This window comes from Eleutherodactylus coqui, chromosome 1 (assembly GCF_035609145.1).
Source record: "Eleutherodactylus coqui strain aEleCoq1 chromosome 1, aEleCoq1.hap1, whole genome shotgun sequence".
In the NCBI taxonomy this organism is placed as follows: domain Eukaryota; kingdom Metazoa; phylum Chordata; class Amphibia; order Anura; family Eleutherodactylidae; genus Eleutherodactylus; species Eleutherodactylus coqui.
The window spans coordinates 351099681-351111732 of NC_089837.1; the positions used below are offsets into that span (position 1 = coordinate 351099681).

Below are 12052 nucleotides of genomic sequence, written 5' to 3' on the forward strand. Positions count from 1 at the left end.
TGTGATCAGAGCCATTTGGTTGTGGTGGCACACAGGAGTCCTCTGAATGCCCCTAGAGCAGTGGTTGCGAACCTGCGGCACGCAGAGCCATCCCTGTTGGCACGTGTCGCCGTCAGCCACTCACCACGATAGTGAATACCGGCAAGGGCCATGGCACCCCTGCTGGCATTCACTCAGCAGCGCTGCTATCTGCGCTGATCCTGGTGCACACTGTGACGTCAGTGTGCATCCGGGATCCTCCTCCCCCCTTCCCCGACGTCTCCTACTTGGTTCTGTGAGAGCAGGGGAGGAGGCGTCCAGCAGCACACTGACATCAGTGTGCACCTGTGATCAGCGCTGCTGGCGGCGCACCAGGCAGAGGAGAAGCGGTGCTTCCACGAGGAGGAGGGGGTAAGTATGTGGGTCTCGGGGGAAATGTGGGGCCACTGTGGGATGTCACTATTACACTGGTAGCATTGTGGGATGTCGCTTTAAGGGTGACTACCCACTAGCGTTTTTTTTCTGCTGCTTTTTTTTCTTCCAATTGTCAATGGGACTTTCTAATGTTCAAAATGCAAAGTTGCGTTGCGTCGCTTTGTGGTTTTAACATTAGGAAGTCCCATAGGCATCTGGAAAAAAACGCAGCAAATTCGCAGCGGAAAAAAAAGCTAGTGGGTAGTCACCCTTACTACTGTGGGCCACTGTGAGGTGTCACTATTACACTAGGGGATGCTGTGGTGTGTCACTATTACTACTGGGGGCCGCTGTAGGGTGTCACTGTTATACTGGGGGCTGCTGTGGGGTGTCACTATTATTACTGGGGGCCATTGTGGGGTGTCACTATTACTACTGTCATGCTGCTTATTCATAAGGTTTTAATTAGGTGTTGGATTTTTTTGACGTCTATCTGACACTTTATCTGTGGCAGAAATCCAAATCTGAACTTGTATGCTGATTCACACAACGATTTACCCCAGTCAACAGGGTAAATCTATGTGCATCCGACCCAATAAGTTTTCCATGTGGAAACCACATAGAAATTTTTTTTCAACAACGCAGATGAAAAAATGAACTAGACGCAAATTTCTATAACACTCAATTGAATGTTAAAATGGCGCAGAGGCTGCACCAAAAATACTGCATGTGATTGGGACCTAATGGAGTTTTACCATATTGGTAACTCTGTCTGTTTTGCTATGAGACTATTAAAATTGGCTAACATTAATGCATATATGGGGTTTAGTGTATGTGGCACTTTATTTGCCACTGGCCGGACAGAATTGTCTTTTTCCTCCTTGCTAAGTTCTAGTATTTCTTTCCTGGCAACTTCGTTGTCATGCTGTCTGCCATACTAAGTCTTTCATTATGTGACTGTCATCTGTCTGCCACATGCGACACAGAATTTGGAACTGAATACGTTAGCCTGATTTTCCCATAAAATGTAGTTTTCATATTTTTGCAAGCATGAAATAACACACATGCGGTGTTGTCAAGTTATGTCAGTTCAGCCAGCATGTGCAAATCATCTCTGTGCAAACAAGCAGTGGATGCTTATTACCTTTTTATAGCTCATTTGTATGCTTACTTTTATGTGAAAAGGAGTACATAATTCTATGATAGAACCCATCAAATTAGTATCTAGACATTTTGTATTATATAGTGTTTTTTATAGTTCATAAAGTCCCTAATGATACTATTAGCTTGACTCGAAGTTTAATATAGATGATGAGCCTGACGGTAAAGCTAGTAGTAGCTTGGCTTATTAGCAGCTACATGGTCTTCTGCTTCAGAGATTGTCTTTTTTTGGTCAGTGACAAAGCCCCAGATTTAAAGGGTTATCTCCAATCCCATGAATGTCATACATCTGGGACCTGTCCCCGTCTCAGAAATGAGGTTCCAATCAGCTGGTGAGGTGGCCGCTGCCTGCTCTGTCCAGGTGGTGATTGAATCGATAGGATAGAGTGGCTGGGATAACGGAAAAAGTCACTCTCACTGTACTGCGCTGTTTCTGTGATTTCAATTTCTATGGGAGTTCCAGCAGCATTGAATCTGCTGTGTTTGGTTATACACTTAGAAGACTTTAACACTTATGTACTAGCATGCTACTAGTCAAGTGTTTCAGTAAAGTTTTAAAGCGTACCTGCACTTTCAGATGATGTTTTCGAATATGATTTGTATCCTGCATTTTTTTCACCCATTTTCCCCTCTACAGACTGTATCTATAATTTTAAGTTCGCTCCAGTAGCACATACGTATGAGCGTCCTCCTCTCCCCCTTCTTATCCCCTTCTCCTCCTCTTCCCCTCCCCGCTCTGTCTATAGATGTCTATGGGCAGCATATACCATCGCATTCTTTCACTTCCTGTGTTCCATCTTAACTGTTTTTCTAGAAGTGGATTGCACATGACAACAAGAGTGGACAGCAAAGTAGAAGGAAGGGAGACTCCTAGTGACCAACCCTTAAGGCTGCCTGCAGACGGCCGGGTCGAATCCGGCTGCGAGAATTCTCGCAGCGGGACCCGACCAGAGCGTCTGCAGAGATCAGCGTGACACTCACCTGCTCCCACGGCCCTGGCTATTTCACTCAGATGACCTTTTTTTTTTGTTGTTGCGTAAAATAATCGTGCCGAGAAAAGTAGCACCTATGTAACTGTTTTCAATTGCCTGTTTTTTATACGCCACTTGAAAATATAGATCATTCGACATGATTTGAAACAAGTCCCCATAGATTTCTATGGCAGCAGGAGTTACCTGGTGTACATCGCTGGGAAAAGAAGACTGCTTGCCCTATTAAGGCTGGCTGTCCACAGGCGATTTGTCATAGCGTGATCTGCGGCAATAAATCGAACGCGGCGCACACATGACACGCTTTCCATTGGATAACTATGGAAAGCACAGCCCAATGTACACGAGCGGATTTGACGTGATTCACCGCGATTAACCTATCATTATCTAGGTTCATCTCAGTGACATTAGTGCTCCCCCGTGGCAGAATATTGCTCACAATTTTCCGTCCCGCCCGTGGACACTCAGCTTTAAGCATTATTGGTCATTCAGAGCATTTTGCCGGATTGTTGCTGGCCATCGCTTCTACGTATTTTTAAATATTTACGCAGCAGCGCCCATTGTGAATACAAATAAAGATCGTGACTCAACAGTGTTAAATCTTCATTCATTCGATTATACGGTACATGCGGGGGAACGTAAAAGTGCATACGGTCATGTAAATGAGGCCTCAGAGTGATTTTTCTGGACAGAAATGTCATTTTAGTAAATAAAGTGATTTACACTTTTGCTAGTTCTCACATTGGCTATCGTATAAGCTCAAATCATCTCAAAGTGCAGAGACCATTTAAATGGTTTGAGGCAAGCGAAATAGTTGAGTCAGCAAATACCACTGCCAATTTGTGGGGACTGATGTAGAACAGGAGCAAACATCTCATAGTATCATATTTCTTGACCATTCATGCCTATTACAATATACTTAGACATCTGCTGTAACACTTTCCATAAAATAACCCAATAAAATGCTTTTCACACTGAATGTGCAGCTGTGACTACTGGATTTACCAGGTTCAATTGTTGCAGGTCGGCTTTATATGGAAGCCGAATAACCGATCTTTCACTGCACTCCTCATGACAATGATGGCTGTCACTACCATATTGCCATGCAAGTTCTGTCTGAACCCAAGATGGACAGAACGTGCAGAGAAAAAAAAACATTTGAATAATTTAATTTACTCTTCATCAAGAATTGCCCATTATTTCCAACGGGAACTTTGAAAAAAATCACTTTCCATGCGATTTGCATGTAGTTTTCATACAAGTGCGATGCGTTCTTATTTAACACAGGTTACTATGGGGACCATATGAAAACCCAGGAAGAATAGAGCAGAGAACTACCCGCACAGCAAAAATGCGTATGAAAATCGAAGGACAGCACAGGAATATAGCATGAAAATTGCATGAAAACTGTCAGTTTTACTGACCAAAATTGCGCTCACCTGTGTGATTACAGCCTGAGTTGTGGGCTCAGGTGACTTTGACTTTTGGATGAGTAAGGTATAAAATAAAGCTCTGGTTACAACAATTTACAGTGCTGTACCGATGATGCGGATTTTGACTGTCTCTTTGGTTGAAATGTTGCAGATTTTGCAGCGGAATTTTCACTGTGGAAAATCTGCAGCATTTCTGCCATGTGTCAATGTACCCTAAGAGCTTATTCACATGGCCGTATATCGGCTGGGTTTTCACGCCCGGCCGATATACGCTGCCCCTCTCTGCAAGGGAAAGAGGCGAGACAGGGCAGGAGCTAGTGTGCGGAACTCACGCCCCCTGCCACTCTTTGCTATGGGAGGGGCAGGAAGGGGCAAAGCTTAGCACCGCGCCTCTCCTCCCATTGCAAACAGTGGCAGGGCGCAGGAGCTCAGTGCACTAGCTCCCACCCCATCCCACCTCTTACCCTCGCAGAGAGGGGCAGCGTATATTGGCCAGGAGTGAAAACCCAGCCGATATACGTCCATGTGAATAAGCCATAAGGCTGAAATTCACACGATTGTATGCATTTCTACGTGTGTATTTGTGCTCAGTTTTTGCGGAATGTGTGTTGCGTGTTTGTGCGCATCAGCGTATTTTACTGTACTTTTTGCTCATGCAAGTTGTGCACAATTGCGCGCAGAACCCCCCCCCCCCCCCCACACACACACCGATGCTTTTAGGCACTGAAAAGGCCAGTTGGTTTCCTGAGTTCTAAATGTTCTCATTCCCTGCCGAAGTGCTCAGAAAAATAAAACACGCTGTTTTTTTTTTCACGTGTGAAAAAAACGCTGATATGAGTGGCCCAATAGACATCAATGATCTTTAGCACTGCATATTATGCACGTGAAAATACACATGTAAGACGCAAGCCACATATGCCCATGTGAGTGAGCCCTAATAGGTCTCGTTCACATAAAATCATCGCTACAAAATCATCGCTACAAAACGCATGTATGTGAAGCTCATGGTTTCCAATAGGTTCTTTCAGGCTACAAAACATAGCGCTGATTTTGAAGCAAGATTTTGTAACCCGTGTGAACGAGGCCTAAGTAGGGACATCTATCTATCTATCTATCTATCTATCTATCTATCTATCTATCTATCTATCTATCTATCTATCTATCTATCTATCTATCTATCTATCTATCTATCTATCTCCTATCTATCTATCTATTTCATATCTATCTCATATCTATCTCTCTATCTATCTATCTATCTAATCTATCTATTTGTCTATGTATATGTATTCCAAATACCTTGCAGTTTTCACTGAACCATATACAGTAATACGGCTCTTTCACATGAGCGTAGCGATATTCGGTCGGCACGACCAAAAATCGCGTAAATGGACGGACTAATCTGCCGTTTGACGTCCGTTCACATGCCCCAGTCCAGCGCATATACGCTGAGCCCGGATGGCCATTAGGTGGGGGGAGACATTTTAGCTCAACTACTATGCGCTAAGTTGGCCGGCCGGGCGCTCTTACACCACGGGAATACACCCATCTGAACTGATGCTTTGTAAACCAATGCATCAGATGGGCAGCGAAAGCGCGGACGATATACGCTCGTGTGAATGAAGCCATCGACTAATATTTCCAGTTCTGCATGGACCACTTTTCAGTAGCACTTACTCAGTGTCTCAGTGAGGAAAAAAATAGAAATGACTTCCACTCTACAATCCAAAATAAAGGAGTTTTCTGACATTTGAATTTGTTTTAAAAACAAGCTGACTTTCCCTAAAAATAACATAGCCTGTAGTCGCTGGTCCTCAGCAGGTCCAGCGCTGCACCTCCATTCTCCTCTCCACTGCTCAGTTTACGGACCGCCTGTATACAGACTGTCACAGACGGACTGCAGCCCACCACAGGTCTCATGCTGCACCACTGTTTTCAAAACAGAATATGTCAAAAAACGCCTTTTAACATTCAGGTTAATAGATTGAAGTTTTTACTGCTAAGATGAAATCAAAGTGCAACAATATAGCAGTTTCATTAAATACCGTCTTCATCTGACCTGAGAATACACTGCAATGTAAAAATAATCTCACTTTCTTATTTTAGGTAACTAAACATGGAACGCAGTATCCATTACACGGAAGCCTAACCGTTCAAGGTGAAAGGATTCTCACAGAAAACGTGAAACTACAGAGAGGTTGAAACTATTGCTACAAGTATGCTGAAGCCAAGTGGACTAAAAATCCCAGGAAGGGGGGCAAAGCACTCCAGTCCAGTGGGGAGATCTTCAGCCGGATCCGGTGTTACTGGCAGCACCAGCTCTAAAGAAGGTACATGCCCAACTGTATGTGAATGTATTGCACCAGGTTCTCCATGACTTGCACTAGTGTTAAGTTACAGCTTACACCAATATGTTTGTATGATCGTTGATGTAGAGGTTCTTACATCTCCGCTACAGCTACACAGAACTGTAGTCTTTAGGAATACAATAAGGTCTCCTACCCACTAGCGTTTTTTTTCACTGCGAAATCCGCAGGTTTTTTTTTTCTGCAGGGGCCTATGGGACTTGTAATGCTAAAATCGCGATCGCGCAGAATCGCGATTTACCGCGAAATCGCGATTTTAGCTTTACAACTCCCATAGCCCAAAGACCCCTGCAGAAAAAAAAAAACGCTGCGAATTTCGCAGTAAAAAAAACGCTAGTGGGTAGGAGCCCTTAGTTGTGTGTCATTTTTTTATTCAACCGGGATTTGATTTTTTTTTTTTTTTTAGATTCAGATAGATGGGATATTTCAGCGAGCTTTGGGGAAGATTTCCCAGATCTGACAGGGAGAGATATGACCTTGTTTTTGGCAGCAAATATACAACTCTGGCACAGAACCATAATGTAGTGTACAGGGGATCTGAGACAAGCAATATCATGTATAATACATGATTGATATTTAATACATGTTATGGGCCTGAACATATTAACCTCTTAAGGACGTGGTGCTTTTTTTTTTCGTTTTTTCCACCCCACTTTCAAAAAAACATAATTCTTTTATTTATGCATTGACAGAGCAATCGGAGGGCTTGCTTTTTGCAGACTGAGGGCTAATGCCCACGGGCGGATTTATGCCGCATTCCCCGCGTCATAAATCCACGGCGGAATTATGCAGCTATTAGGTTCTATTGAACCTAATAGCTCAGTCCTCACATGCCAGATTCTGCCGCGGATTTACGCTGCGGGAAAAAAAATCGCGGCATGTTCTATTTTACTACGTTTTTCAGCGACTGGAGGTCTCCATTAATATAGTATTAATAGAGACCATGGAAAAAAATTTTCCACGGTAGAAAGCGCATTTTTCCACGATCGCCAGCAGGGACTTTTTAGTTTATCCCCGCGGGATTCCCGCAACGTAAAACCGCGGGCGTATCTTACTCCGTCCGTGGGCATGAGCCCTGAGTTGTCTTTGTCAATTATACTTTATAATGTACCATATAATATAGTGAAAAACTTAAACATTTCTAAATGGAGTGAAATGGGAAAAAAAAACACAATTTCACAATCTTTGTGGGTCTTGTTTCTACGGTGTACATACTGTAGCAAAAATGACATGATAACTTTATTCTATGGGTCAGTACAATTAAGACAATACCAAATATATTTTTTCCTGCACTACTTTTAAGGAATAAAATATTTTGGGGGAAAAAAATGATCTGCTGCCATTTTGTGACAGCCTTTTTTTAATTTTTCCGTTGACATAGCTGTGTGAGGTTTGTTTTTTGCGGGATGTCCTGTAGTTTCTATTGGTATAATTTTGGAGAACATATGACTTTTTTGATCGCTTTTATTATGATTTTTCTTGGCGACGGGGTGATCAAAAAAGTGCAGTTCCAGCATTGTGTATTTTTTTTGTATTGGGTGGCTTTTTGTTTTTGATTTTTTTTAGGTTCAAATAAACTTTTATTGAGTACAAATCTGACATGTATTCGTATTACTTCAATCGTTGCATAAAGTGAAAATAAACTTAAGAGAGATCTGTGAGAACGAGAGTAGGAAAAGAGGGGGGGGAGGGTTCTGGGAGTAGAACGAGTCTATCCTGAGATGTTCAGTTAACTAGCGGGAGTGAAACGGTAGGCATTTCAACAAGCGTCGTCTCCTCCTCACCTCCATCTTTGTGTGGAGTTCGGGTCTAGCTATTAGTCTCGAACTCATTTAGAGTTGTAGAGGAGGGTCCTCCTTTCCAATCAGGTAAACTTGACTCAACTTATTTAAAAACATACACGTAGACATTTGGGGAGGGGGGAGGACACTATACATTAGGGGAAGGGAGGTAAGGGTATAGGGGGAGGATGAGGGGGGTGGGTGGGGCCAGGGTCGAGAGATATTCCCGGGAGGAGTTACATCTAGTCGCTGGCCCGGATGGAGGTTTGATCAACTGATCCATGGTCTATCCAGCGTTAGAGGTCATCTGAGTCTCTAATCGCGACCCATGGTTGCCACGTCCTGTAGTATGTTTCCCAGGATTTCGGGTCGTCAGCACCCAGCTCGTCAAATCTCATGAGGGTGTGGAGTTCCTCGACCCACATGCCCCTGGTTGGGATGGTTGGGGATCGCCAAAACCTTGGAATAAGTCTTCTCACTGCTAGTATGAAGTGTTTTAGGATACTTGACTTAGCGGCTCTTATGTTGCCTGGGAACAGTGAGAGCAGGGCCATTTTTGGTGACATAATTACCTCTGAGTCGTTGATATGGTTGTAGAGTATGGTTACCTTTTCCCAGAGGTCTGCCACTGGATGGCATTCCCATCATATGTGGGTCATTGTGCCTCTGCTCCCACTACATCTCCAGCACAAGGGAGAGACCTGGGGAAAGATCCCCTGGAGGTGGTCGGGGGTCCTATACCACCTTGAGACTATCTTGTAGTTGAGATCTTGAATTTTACCTGCTGTGGAGAGCTTGTGGGTTAGGGCCCAAATTTTGCCCCAATCCTCGTCAGTAAGGTTCTCCTCTAGTTCCCATTCCCAGGCCCCTCTGTAGTTCGGAGTCTCCTCCTCCGCCTCCCGATCCAGTAGCAACTTAAAAAGTGTGGAAATCATATGCCTCTAGCTTAGATCCGACATACAGAGTTGTTCAAACGCCGTTAGGGGCGCTGTCAGGTCTTCTTTCAGTGTCAGCGAGCTCACAAATCCTCTCAGCTGCAGGTACTGAAGCCAGTATCCTGGCTGGGGTGGGTTCTGATTTAAAATCTCTGACATGGATTTCAGACCTGTCTGGGTTACTACATCCCTCACTCTAGGGATTGGGTCTACTGAAGTTACTGAAGTGGCCAGCAGGCCCTTCTGGTATAAGGTTGCTTCGAATGAGGGGTTTGCTAGGAGTGGGGTTAAAGGGCCTGGTACAGTGACCAACCCATATATTCGAAGCCCGCCCATGTTTTGAAGAGTAGGCCGAAGGGAGAGATGTTGGGGATGAGTTTTGTCCCTTTAGGCGAGATCCATGGGGCTCTGTATAGGCCATCTATTTCTCCCGCGTGTTCAATATCCACCCAAAGTCTAGATCTCCTACTTTTGAGGCTATCGTAGACGCAGTTTGCGATGGTAGCCTTGTGGTAGAGGGAGAAGTCCGGTAGGCCTAGGCCTCCCCTTTCCTTTCCCCTCGTCAGCAGAGAGTATCGCATGCGTGGTTTACGTCCCCTCCAAACGAAGTCGGTAATCAGGGATCTGATTTTTTTCAGGAAGGTTCTTGGGAGCCCTATCGGGATAGTTTGGCATAGGTAAAGGAATTTGGGCAGAACGTCCATTTTAATTGCGTTTACCCGGCCGTTCCAGGAGAGGTATAGGGGGCTTGTTTTTTATTTTTTTATTATGAATATGGGGAAACGTTTTTAATTTTTTTCTAATTAATACTTTTTTTATAGCTTTTCTATAACAATTGTATTGCATTATACCACATTCTGACAGGTAGTCTATGAAGCCACGCCACAGACGAATAGCCATAGCAGCCCTGAGGGTCTTCAGAAAGCCCCAGGCTGCCATGGCAATTGAACGGCACCTTGCAGTCTCATGAATACCAATCAGGACATTTAAAGGGTTAATAGCCATAATCGCCATTCACGTTGATCGTGGCTGTCACAGGCGGGTGTCAGCTGTCAAAAATAGCCAGCACCTGCCATGCATGGAGCAGAATCGGTCCCCGATGCCGCTCTATATGAAGTCCACACCCCATGACGTAAATATACGTCCTAGGGAGTAAAGGGGTTAAAATGTATAAGTGAAATATTTTACCCGTTTTTGAAAATATAGCCTCTCCTATGATAAGTTACTCTAACATTTGAACATCTTAGGGCTCATGCGTAAAACGCTGCGGGGCAGAGACCGCGTACGGCACTGCGCATGTCCGTGTATCACATGCACAATTCATATGAAAAGGCTGCCCTTATACAATGTATTGCATATGGACAGCGTATCATGCAAGGCGTATCACAGATGTATAGGGCTCACGCTGCGTGGTACACAGAGAAATAGAGCATGCTGAGATTCATTCCTCTTGCGTATCGATACGTAGTTTCTACACATTGGTGTGCATGGATCAATGAAGTCCATTGACTTTCATTGACCCCATTACCGCGTATGTAATACGCAGTGAAAACACAGTCATGGACATACATGAGCCCTTATTGGAATTGTTTCTGTAACAAGTTGAAGCCAAGTCATATTCTTCCTTGCTTCTATGTAAGATCATCAGTATTATAACAGGGTGTGCCTTCTAGTTAATAGACAGAATGCAGGCTGCTAAAATAGTAACTTGCACTCTGCTAAGAGTACTTTTACTTAGGAAGACTTAAGTGTTCAACAGCCGTCCTAGTGATCATTGTTCCTGTGCTTTCACACTGCATGAAGGCTGAGCATACAGGAGATCTCTTCCGGCATAGATAAACGACTGTGTATGTAAATGGACCGATAGTTGTTGGATTTTTAGGCAAGCTAAAAATCAAGTAACTCAAAGGGAGCAATTCTGGCTCACTTGTCCTATTGGGTCCCATGTAGAGATGAGCGAGCGTACTCGGAAAAGCACTACTCGCTCGAGTAATTTGCTTTATCCGAGTATCGCTGTGCTCGTCCCTGAAGATTCGGGTGCCGGCACAGAGCGGGGAGCTGCAGGGGGGAGTGGGGAGGAACGGAGGGGAGATCTTTCTCTCCTTCTCTCCCGCCCGCTCTCCCCTGCTCCCCGCTGCGACTCACCTGTCAGCCGCAGCGGCACCCGAATCTTCAGGGACGAGCACAGTAGTGCTTTTCCGAGTAGGCTCGCTCATTTCTAGTCCCATGTTTAGACTATGTTCACATCTGCATTAGGAGATCCTGTTTTCCTACTCCATTATGGAAAGAGGAATTACCTGTCCAAATGCATCGTTTTTTATAACGAAACCGAACAGCACTAATGAGACCCCATTGACCATAGTAGGGTCAATTTGGTTCTTGTCATGCATGCAGGACTTTTTATCCGGTAGGTCTTGCCAGATCTGTGCCGGAGCCTCCGAATGGAGCCTTCAACGCAAATGTGAACACAGCCTTATAGGGGCTGACAGTCTATTTTGAGTAAGTACTCAAGTGAGTATCGGCTCATGTAAAAGTGTCCGAACCGATTTTCAGAGCGGCAGTTGGGAACTTGAGCATACTTTAACAATCACTATTTAAGGCCTTATTCACACAAGCGTTTCCAATTTATTCATTCAGATGGCGGATATTTTTTTTTTTTTTTAAACGTAGCGCCGAGAAAGATAGGACATCGGTGACCGAATACGGCGGCCAATTTATAAATGGCTGGAAAAGATAGATCTTGCCCTATCTTTTGGCTGATATATGCTGGCAGCTCCCATAGGAGTCTATAAAAAGAAAAGGGAGGAAGAGCGAGTTTAATAGCGTCCAACGCTGCAAAAAATTTGACAGGTGCCTGTATTTAGGCATTCAAAGTAACTGCGAGGATTTTGCCAATCGAGGGAATTCCGGGCTGCGGGGAATTTTTTTGCTATTACGCCGCACGCGGCCGTCTGAATGAACAAAAAATTGCTAATTTGAGTCGCAACTCGATCATAG

At 44.3% G+C, this 12052-nt stretch overlaps 1 protein-coding gene across 5 annotated transcripts in view; it reads left to right on the forward strand.

Annotated features, from left to right (window-relative positions):
- The window catches only part of CLIP2 (CAP-Gly domain containing linker protein 2), a 128059-nt gene that overhangs the window by 25420 nt on the left and 90587 nt on the right, over positions 1 to 12052 (forward strand). For all 5 annotated transcript variants that reach the window (XM_066576778.1, XM_066576793.1, XM_066576808.1 and 2 more), the window contains exon 2: positions 6080 to 6303. In XM_066576778.1, coding sequence (XP_066432875.1) covers positions 6192 to 6303 — 112 coding nt within the window. In that variant the 5' untranslated portion in view covers positions 6080 to 6191. The remainder of the gene's footprint in view (positions 1 to 6079; positions 6304 to 12052) is intronic.